The sequence below is a fragment of the Emiliania huxleyi genome (assembly GCF_000372725.1).
Source record: "Emiliania huxleyi CCMP1516 unplaced genomic scaffold EMIHUscaffold_69, whole genome shotgun sequence".
NCBI lineage: Eukaryota > Haptophyta > Isochrysidales > Noelaerhabdaceae > Emiliania > Emiliania huxleyi.
In genome coordinates, this window is record NW_005196830.1 from 6,664 (window position 1) to 16,884 (window position 10,221).

At 64.3% G+C, this 10,221-nt stretch overlaps 3 protein-coding genes across 3 annotated transcripts in view; 2 read left to right on the forward strand and 1 right to left on the reverse strand.

The window, feature by feature from the left end:
- Window positions 1–1,198, forward strand: part of EMIHUDRAFT_452805 (hypothetical protein) — a gene marked incomplete at both ends in the record, with an annotated part of 3,325 nt that extends 2,127 nt beyond the window's left edge. Inside the window, 4 exons of the mRNA XM_005762111.1 lie at window positions 330–381; window positions 552–626; window positions 794–865; window positions 1,040–1,198. Coding sequence (XP_005762168.1) covers window positions 330–381; window positions 552–626; window positions 794–865; window positions 1,040–1,198 — 358 coding nt within the window. The remainder of the gene's footprint in view (window positions 1–329; window positions 382–551; window positions 627–793; window positions 866–1,039) is intronic.
- A 2,561-nt stretch (window positions 1,199–3,759) lies between these two features.
- On the reverse strand, window positions 3,760–4,200 carry EMIHUDRAFT_105479 (hypothetical protein; the record flags this gene model as incomplete). Its single annotated transcript, XM_005762112.1, has 1 exon — window positions 3,760–4,200. One exon carries the CDS (start codon window positions 4,198–4,200, stop codon window positions 3,760–3,762), a length of 441 nt encoding a protein of 146 aa, XP_005762169.1.
- Window positions 4,201–5,620: 1,420 nt separating this feature from the next.
- EMIHUDRAFT_452806 (hypothetical protein) lies at window positions 5,621–7,994 on the forward strand (the record flags this gene model as incomplete). The annotated part of the gene is made up of 7 exons (XM_005762113.1): window positions 5,621–6,061; window positions 6,129–6,225; window positions 6,477–6,561; window positions 6,745–6,888; window positions 6,974–7,111; window positions 7,694–7,764; window positions 7,892–7,994. The coding sequence occupies exons 1-7, from the start codon at window positions 5,644–5,646 to the stop codon at window positions 7,992–7,994; spliced, it is 1,056 nt and encodes a 351-aa protein (XP_005762170.1). The 5' UTR covers window positions 5,621–5,643.
- Window positions 7,995–10,221: the final 2,227 nt, after the last annotated feature.

The following is a 10,221-nucleotide window of genomic DNA, read 5'->3' on the forward strand; positions in this document are numbered from 1 at the left end:
CCGCCAGAGCCGCACCGATGCCAATTTTGCTGCCGGGACCCCCCCCCCCCCTCCCCCTCCCCCCGTCGGACCGCCAGAGCCGATGCCAATTTTGACCGCTCCCAGATGAGCGAGCGATAATGTTTTCGGCCGAGCACGGTGCGATCGCGCTAACCGCTATACGATCGGCCGGCGCTTCCTGCTCTGTACTACATGCGCTGAGAGTCGCGGATACACGTGTGGGGTCTGTCTCTTTGGTCCCAGTTTTGGAGTTGTGTGTTCTCTCGGCGCTCATGCGTGTTCGCGCCCCAAGTCCATGAAAAGCCATGCAAATGACTAGTTGCAAAAAGTCTCACGTGGAAAACCTATAGCAAAAACTGCGAAAAACGCTGTCACGAAAAAGTGACATAGAGCACCCACGTTTTAAGCGTTCTGTGCACACACAAGGTCCGTCCGCGTGCACCGCCAGCTTCCCAGGGCCATAGCGCGAAAAACGAAGGAGGAGATGCATCCTAGCTGTCGCCACCGAAGGCGACTCGACGCCGCTGAGATCGGAGATCAAGCTCTGACAGGTCACACGTCGCTCCTTTGACGCCGACGTGACTCACCCGTGCAGAGCGCATCAGGACACGGTCTCGACGCGCTCGGTACGACGCCTGCGACCCGTCTCGGGTCAGGTGGCACGACGCTCATCGCGCCCGCCAGCGCTGCCGTGCAGGTTGCCACGACGAGGTGGAACCACATGTGCATGCTACATGTACATGTGCATGGACATGCGCATGTCACGGCCACCGCCGGCTCGACGCGACGATAGCCTCCGGAGGCTGACTTTGAGGCACCATCATCGGACGATGTCGACGAGCTGGGTCGCTCTCGCGGTAGCCAGGTAGCCCCCCATACTAGTAGCACCAGCCATGGCCTCACGGAGCGCGGGCGAGGGCGCTGGGAGCAACACGGACAAAAAACATCAAAATTCATCATTATCACAGCACCCGTATTTGCAACTAGTCGCCATAAATAATGACTAAAACATATGCGGGTGTATACCGTGCCATTCCAGGTTCAGCGAGATGGCTTCAGATGGCGCGCTTTCGGTTTGAGACCAGTGGAGTCCCAAAAAATGGACACGTGCGGAGTCCCTTACATTCCAGCCGCGTGGGCGAATCGGAGAATCAGTTTTGTTATTGTTTTGGGTTTCACTGTCTGTCAAGAGTCATGAGATGGATACCATACCTCCATCACGCATCATCAGCCCCTCGAGCGCGCCCCGCGAGCAGTTCACCCTCGGGTATGTTCGTAAGATCAACATACGACCGTACACTGAAAAAAGGGAGAAGAGGAATGGGGGAGGGGGGAAAGGGTCCGGTTTAAGGGCGTAAGGGCGCCGAAAAGGGCTTAGGCTGAACAAGCTTTTCCTCTCGCACCCCGTCTCTTTTCCTTTCCTTTTTTCTCTACAGCACCCTCTCTTTTCCTCTCTATTTTCCCGGGGAAACCATCAAATTTTCTGGGCTCTGAGCCGAGTCTGAGGCTGGTTTGGGCCCAAAATCAGCCAAATCGGCAAAATACCGGGGATTTTGCGGGTATACCTGGAAACCCCCGGGTATACCTGGAAAATACCCTGCGACCGCCTGGGTGTCGTGCCGATTTCCTCAATTTTGCGTCAGATTTTGCCCCAGAGCCCAGACCAGCTCTCAGACTCAGTCAGGGAAACTCGCGAGTTTCCAGAATGGAGCACCAAACACCCTCTGTTTTCCCTGGCAATTTCCGGAAACGCAAAGTGCTGGGGACCCTCTGTTTTCCTTTTTGTTTGCCGGAAAAGCTTGTGCAGGCCAAAAAAAAAAGGGCGCGCTCATCCGTTTCACCCCAGCTGAAGGATGAGCGGCGAAGCAGGGAGGAGCTGGATACACCGGCCGCTCGCATCATGGCGCGTCGCGAGAGCCGCGCCGCGATGCCGGACCGGCTCAAGGTGGCGGCGCAAGGAAAAGGAGCGCGCGCATACTGGGGAAGACAACACGTGAAACTGCACTGAGACCGCCCGCCGACGACGACGCGAACCCCTCGCTCGGCAATGTGCGTCGCGGAGTCCTCGAGTGTGTCGGTGCCAGCCGCAGCAACGAGGACGGCTGGCCCAAAGCCCAATGCGAGGCGCTACCAGCGTGTCGAACGCAGGGCGGGCCAAAAAAACGCGAGTGCCACTGCCACGCCAGCCCGGATCGCCGTCGGTGCTGCCGCAACGCTGCTTGTCGTTGCCACTCTGGCTGCGACACAGGCACTGGTCGCTGCATGGTTAGACGCTGTCTTACTGCCATCGCCTCCATCAGCGCCACCGCCTCCGCCTCCGTCGCTCCCCCCCTTCCCTCCATTCCCGCCACCGCCACCACCACCGTCGCCATCTCCTCCTCCACCGCCGCCACTGCCGCCCCCGCCGTCGCCGTCGCCGCCGCCGCCGCCGCCGCCGTCGCCCCCGCCGCGACGAATCTTTGGCGCGGTTGCGACGATGCTCAACGACCGCTTCCGCGGCGCACGCGCCACCAACAACCTCACTACTGCGGGCGTGATTGTGCGCGGGCTCGACTCGTCCTCCGACCCGGACCGGCCTTGGATGGCCTGCACGACGAATTGGTGCGCACGGCACGGCGACCATTTCTCCACCTCCCTCGTCTACCCCGGCCACGCCGCCTCCTATGGCCCGATTGGCTTTGTGATCGACCCCACTCTTGTGGAGCTCAACTGCGCTCAGCACCCTAGATGCGTGGTTGTAGCCGCTCTCGCCTGCATCCGGAATCGCTAGGTGGCTCGCATGGCGCGTCTCCGCTGACTCAGCCTTCTCCCCTCGCCCTGCAGGCGCCTACCCCGGCGACGGCGGCTCGCAAAACACGCCGCAGGGCTGCAAGGGGGAGTGCGACCTGAGGCCAGGGTCGCCGATGCGAGGGAACTGCATGTACAGGCCGCAGCACCTGTACCTGATGCTCGAGCGCCTCCCGCCCGACACGTCCTGCAGACGGGGGTGCAAGGACCAGGGGATGAACGAGATTGTTTTCGACCCGACGGCCTGGCAGAGAAACATGCCGCGGACCATCGTGGCGATGTTCCATAAACGCGGCGCGGCGGGCGAGGACCCTCGGGGCAGCGTGTCAGCCATGCACCGCAAGTTTGTCGCCGAGTACGGCCTCAAAGGCTCGGATGTGCCGCTGCTACGCTACGAACCCTCCGATTTTGTGCAGCCGTTTTCTGACGCATGACCATCTCAGTTGTCCGACGTGCGACGACGAGATAGAGGTGCTACGTGTGCTAGAGCGAGCTGTGCTCTATTCGTTGAGAGGTCTGAGAGGGAGGCACCTATCGGGGAGGAGCTCCGTCGTTCTGCACGATCTTGCGGGGTGTGACGTGTGTCGTGTGTGGTGTGGAGCGCGCGGGATCGTGAGTTCCGAATTCCGTGTTCCGACCGTCGCTCTTCACACCACACACCACACCACACACACACACACACACAATTATTTACTTCATTTTCCTCCCACACCACACAATACGTAATTCATGTAGAGCGCTCCGCAGTCAGGCCAATAGAGGGCCTTCGGAGCAGGCGCAGGTTCGAGCGCGCGTCCGGGGCCGTCGTGGCGCCACGCGTGGCCGGAGGACACACCTGGGAGAGGGCCGACATACACATGATGAGTGCGGCACCAACCTCTGAGCACTTCCCCTGCCATCCTCTGGCGCCGTTGACGGCGCGCGGCTCAAGCCAACCTCGCGGCGGCCATCCCCGCCTCCAGTCCGCGCCCCTCACCGCCCGCCCACCTCGCCACCCGAGCAAACGTAGACGGGCTTGCCATAATAGTCGGAAAAATCGCTCGACTGTTTGCAGCCGTCGTAGCCCATGTCGCGCGAAGCGCAGAGGTACATGTACTTGCCCCCGTGTGTCCCGACAAGGTGGCAGGCCTCCTGCAGCTCTGCCCACGGCGGCAGCGGCATCCGCAGGTCCGCCTGCAGCCAGCCGAAGCCGCGCGATTTGCCTTCGGCGGCCGCGCCCTCGTCCAGCTCGCTCAGGAAGGCCTCAGGAGAAGAGAAGAGGTCGAGGCCGAGCTTGACGGCGAGGAAGATGGCGCATGCTGCGAGAAGAGAGTGATCGGCAATGAAGCTCCCGCCGCCGCCAGGATCAAGCATGCTTGCCGGCGGCGGGCGGCGGGCGGGAGGTGCGGCGGCGGCAGGGGCGAGCGGCGCCATGAAGGCGCGCTTGGGTGCCACTGCCGGTGCGACGAAGGAGTGCGCGGCTGAAATGATAGCAATCATATGGCAAAGGCTCAGCTGGCGGGCAAATCAGTGATTGGGCCGGAGTCGCGCGTGTGTTTTTCTCGCTTTTGCGGGCCCCATGCTGAAATTCTGCGCGCACCGTCGAGCTGACGGCGGGCGCGCTGCGGTCGCACGCCAAGCCAAGTTATATGCCAGTGGCAAGCGACCTAGAATCGGCTCACGCGCCTCTACTCGCATACGCTCACCCATAGAATTGTCACCGCCAGTGAGTGCGAGATAGGGCTAGCGGCTGGCGGCTAGCCTCTGAGGAGAGTGACCAGAGACACCTCACACGACCCCACACACGGTCTAGTCCGGCCTCGCGGTCGGCGGAGATTGCTAGAGGCCGAGCAAGCCTGCTCTAGCCTCACGTTCGCCCCTGTTGTCTGTTGTTTGTTGTGCCCTTGTTTGTTCTCTTGGCACCTGGGAGTGCTGGGGGGGGCGACAGGGAGAATGTGGCCCTGAGTTATGTGTACGCCAACTCAGGGTGTGTGGCAGCCAGCTGGCTGTGTGTCTTGTGAGCCTGTTTGTGTCTGTGTGTCGCTCGTGCGCGTGTCGTCATCATCTGTCCCGCGTCCACCCATACCGCGTTGGTGTCCAGTCCGAGCCTGACTGTTGTTCATCTTTCTACATACATAATTCTGCAAAAACCTGGCCGGCCCCTGCTTTGCCCCTACCTACCTACCTACCTACCTACCTTACTTATGGGAAACTAAAAAAGAAATCACGCGATGGGTGAAGGTGGGGTACTATACCAACTAGAGTGATGGTTGGGGAGAGAGAGATTTTTATTAACCAACAAGAAAGACTCTCACAGATGGTTGGTGGTTGGTGGTACTCTCCTGCAACCACAGTCCTTCTTGTGACATGGCAGGCCACTCTCAAGCCCTACAAGCATCAGATCATCTCTCTCTCTCTGTGAGTGTTAGAGTTGTTTGGTATTGCTAAAAATCTCAAACAACAAAAACGTGTGAGTGTTAGAGTTGTTTGGTATTAAAAATCTCTCTCCCCCATTTGGGGAGGGTTGTGTGATTTGGGCTCGGCAGCTTAAAAGAAAGAAAGAAAACAGACAACCCAAGGGAGGGATGGGAGGACGGCACGCCGCCACCAGCTTGTTAGCTAGCCCTCAGCCGAAGCTGGGGCCTTCTTTCGAGGGTTGACATCGTGATTTCACCGAAAAGTTCTTTTTCTGAAAATTCCAGCTTGAAGAGCGGGAAAACCCCGACGGGAGGGCCCAGACCTACCCTACCTACCCCGGCATGAGGCCCGCCGAAGCAGAATAACACAGAAGAAAAAGAAAGACTCCGGCTCAGCACTTCTGCGCTGGCATGTTCCGCTCGAACGTGTGTCGGTCATCGGTCATAGCCATCTAGGGCGATGTTTTCGCTCCTCCTCGTTGCGCTTGCGGCAAAGCGGCGGTGGGACGACAGCGACGTGGCGCAGGGTCGGGGCGGTGCTGCGAGAGGCCCGCGCGTGGCGGTCGTGCTCGCCGGCCCCGCCCGCACCCTCGCGACCCGCTCGGTGGTGCGCGGCCTCAAGAGGCACGTTCTCAGCTCGAGCCTGTATGATGCGACGCTCTTTGCGGCGCTCACGCTCGACGCTCCGCTGCCTGACGTCCCTCTGTCCGGCTACAACGCCTCCCTCCTTCGAGCGCTCTCCGCCCAGTCGCTCGTCGACCGAGCGCTCGGCTTCCTCGCGCCCCGCGCCTTGGCCTTCTTCAACGCGTCGGACGCCGTCGCCTCGATCGGCCGGCGAGCATGCAGCGGGATCCCAACGCCGCCGACCGCCTTGCGAGGCGCTGCCTCGCCGCCGAGGACCGGACTTTAGGGCCCCACCGGAGGCGTCCCGGTGCCTTCCTGCAGGCCCGCTCGCCACCAAGCACGAGTGGGTGGTCGAGCTGTACGCTGCGCAGCTCGGCTTCTCGCTCCTCCGCACCGACGAGATGGCCTCCGGCCTCCGGTGCCGCCCTCCCTCCACACACCACACACCCGCGCACGCACACACAGACACTCGCGCGCACACACACCACCGCCACCGCCACCGCCGCCGCCTCCGCCGCCGCCTCCGCCGCCGCCCCCGTCGGACGCGCACCGCAACAGTGACATCCTCCAGCGCCGACCGCAGCAGGGCCGTGCGGTACTCCCGCCGCTCCACCCGCAGCGCAGTCGCGCGAGGGCCACTGAGCCGTGGCCGCTGCCGCCGCGCCGCAGGTACATGTTCGTGCTGCGGCTCCGCCCCGACCTGCTGTTCCGAGGCCCGCTCTTCTCCGCCGTCCAGCCCGCCCCGAACGTCTCGGTCACCTTTTCGGACTCCTCCGCCCCCATCCTCCTCTCGGAGCACACGGTGGGCCAAGCAGAGAGGGAGCCGAGATGCAGCAGAGAGGGAGCCGAGATGCAGCCGAGATGCAGCCGAGGCGTCCCGCCACCTGTGCTCAACCATCCATCCCGACCACTCGTGCCCTGCACCCATGCACGCTAGGTCGCGGCGCCGCCGGACCGCGCCTCGGACTTCGCCGTCCTTGGCGCGCATGCGGCGCCCGCCTACTTCAACGCCTTCGGCGCCGCGGCATCGTGCGCGCTCGCGCCGCCCTTCGCCCCCGCGGGCTGCCACTCGGCAGCCAGCGTCGGCGCTTGCTTGGCGGCCGCTCCGCCGGCGCCGCGGCACCCTGTCGGGGCGCTCCAGAAGCCGTCTCCTCCCTCGTGCACAGGTGGCCGCGCAGATGGCGCTGCACGCCGCGAAGGTCGCCACGGCGCCGCCCGTCGCCGTCCCGGCCGCCGCTTGCCTCGTCAACATCAGCGGATCCGGCTGCACCGGCGGGGCGTGGGGCGCTAGCGAGGCTTGCGCCGTCGTGCCCGTGCCGCCGCCGCGCGAGCTGCGCGCCGGCGCTTGCGTGACGCACCGCGACGTGCTGCGCGTCGCCGCCGGCGCCGCCTCCCGACCCGCTCGCGACGAACGAAAGCAAGTCCCTCAAACCCACCCATGGTGCTCAGCAGGCGCCGCCTCCGACCCGCTCGCAGACGTCGCAGACGCGGAGGCCGCCGCCGCTGCTGCCGGCGGCGGCGGCGTGATCGCTCGCGTGCTGCTCGCTGCCGCCGCGGTGGTTCTTCTCTGGCCTCCCCTCCGCCACCGCGCCGCCACGAGATTGCTCGCCGCGGGCGCCGCCGCCCGCGAGGCGGCGGCGCCGTTGCGCGAGGCCGCCGCGCCGCTGCTCGACGCCGCCGCCCCCGCGACCGCCGCGGCTGCAGCGGCCGCGGCGCCTTGGGCGAGGTTTGCGGCGCCGCATGTCGCTTCTGCGGACGCCAGCTTCCGGCGAGGTCTATCGGCGATGGACGAGTCCGTCGTGGGCGCGGCGGCGGCGGCGAGGCTCGCCGTCGCCCGCGCCGTCGCGGCGCTGCCGCTGGAAGAGTACGCGCCGTGGGCGGCGCAGGCCGCGCGCAAGTCTGGCTTCGGTTTGGAGGAGGGCGAGTACGCGCCGCTAGATGCGGGGCACGCGGATCCGTGGCGCACCAACTAGCGCCCCCGGGCTGCGCGCTGGTCCTTCACTCACACGCTCCAGTCTTGGGCAGCCTTGGTGCTCACGCGATGCTCCCCGCACAGTACACGAGGCTGTCTGCGCACCCCGTAGGTACGCGTCGTTGCGCACGGGTGAGGAGTCCGCCGCTGACACGCCAAAGAGCGAGGGCGGGTCGCTCGCGCCGAGCGACTTTGCCTTCAACGACAAGAGCTAGGTACTCTTTGGCCCCAGGCGGCGGGTCGCTTTGGTGAGAGGAGGAGCCGAACGCGCGGGGCGCAGGGGGGGCAGTCCGTGCAACCATTATGGTGCGAAATCTTGTGCAGAGGCCACAGCCTCAGGGTACCCTATGAGGTGGCTAAGTGAGGGTCTCTGGGACCCACCCAGATAGTGTTTTTCAACTAACGGAGGCCTTTGGGGGCGACCCGGGGGCACCTCGGGGTCGCAGTAGCCCCTGACGGTCGAAACCGGACCCCGCGACGCCCGGGCCGGTCTGCCTCTGCGGTCACCCGCGCCGCGCGCGCCCGCGCCCGCGCGCGCGCGCCTCGTTTACGCGAACCGAACCACGTTCGTGCGGTGGAGGAGTGGTCCTTGATTGTCGTACATGTGTGTTTGCGTGTGCGTCGCTGTGGTGTCCCTGAACGACGCTGCCCCGGTGGACACGGCTGTGCACCGGGCTCGTGCACTAAGTTTTGTCTCCAGGGGGCCACTCTGTGGCGCGGATGGGGGCGCGAGCCGCCATCTTGGACTGTGAGGCGAGTATTTGCAACCGGGAGCTCGCCGCCGCCCCTACACCGCCGCGGCCGCCCTCCCGATGCGTCGAGAGTCGACTCTCGACTGCTGAGAGAGTTCATCCCACCATCAGCACCGTATTCGCCCACAGCATGCCATGAGATTCATATAGGTCTAGTGTACACATCAGCTCAGCGAGACCAATATCTCCAGCCTCCTTCATCTTGGCTGCTGCTTGGGAGCCAACACCTGTGCAAGTGAGTGTCAGAGTGTCGGAACTCGGTGGAAGCATCCGTCATCATTCACGTTCACACGACTCTTCACACTCGCTCGAAAAAGGTGAACTTTCGTTTCACATGAAATGTGAAGTGAAAGTGAAAGTGAAACCGATTCGCTGGGTGCCCCCCCGCGATCCGCGAACAACCTCTGTAAAGGTCTTCGCCGAGTACCTCTCGACCGAACGGCTCCCAGTGCACGGCGAGCCGCTGAGGCCCGATGAGCGCGACGTTGTGCCAATGGGCGCCGTCGCAGACCTGCTGCAACATCACGCAGTCGCAGAGTTGCAGCACCCGCTGCCCTCCTCTTTGACGGAAGATGCTGCATGCCGAGGCTACGTCGCGGGGGTAGTTGTACCGCAGCGGCGAGCCGGCGCCACTCTCGCCGTCTGGACGCTCGTCTACGTAGTGTGCGTTGGCGAGGTTGTTCGAGTCGCTGAACCACTGCCGGTGGTAAGATGAGATGTAGCCAGCCTCGCCGACGCGCAAGTGGGGCGGTCCCTGTAGCTCTGGCTCCACCAGCTCGACCTCCACCTCCTCGTCGTCGGAGCCGGATCTGCCGGCAAACAGCGCCTCGTCCTCGACCTCGTCCTCCCCTCCCGTCTCTTCTCCCTTCCCGCGGGCTTCCATGTCTGATATGATATCCCACGACACCCCCCCACCCTCGGCGCGGTTGGCAGCGGCTCTAGCCGCCTCGGCGTCCTCGGCTATCGCGCTGCGGCGCCAGCGAGGCGCCTCTGCCGAGCCAATCTGGCTCACATCAGAGACAGGGTTCCACAGCTGTTTCATCGACCATGTCTCCACCTTGGTGAAGAACGGGCACTCCACGTACACGTTCTCCTCCTATGGGCGCCGAGTTCGCCACCCAATTTGTGTTAAAATGGAAGCAGGGCTTTTGGTTCGTTAACTGTAGACCACACGGACGCGCGGCCGGCGGCTGAGAAGGCCACGCAGCCCCTCTTCCTGTAACAGTAGCGGCGATGGCGAGGGGGAGGCGACGGCGAGGCGGATGGAGGCGGCGGCGGCGGCGAGGCGGAGGATGGCGGCGGCGAGGGCGAGGTCGACGGCGGCGGCGGAGACGGCGAGGACGACGGCGGCAGCGGTGAGGGCGAGGCCGACGGCGGCGGCGGCGGGGGTGAGACGTAGGGCGGCGGCAGCAACGGCGAGACGCGGACGGCGGCGGTGGCGCGGGGGAGGCGGACTGCGGAGGCGGTGACGGCGACGCGGACAGCGGCGGCGGCGGCGGCGACCCGAAGGGAGGCGGCCGCGACGCGGAGGGAGGCGGCGGCGACGGCGAGGTATCTACAGGAACGTCGAGGCGGTGGAGCTGGAGCTTGGAGCCGGCGGCCAAGTGGCTAAGGCGAACCGGAAGGGACCCAAGAAGGAATAGAGGCAAGGGCCATGCCAAGACAAGGAATGGATTTGGAGTGCAATCTT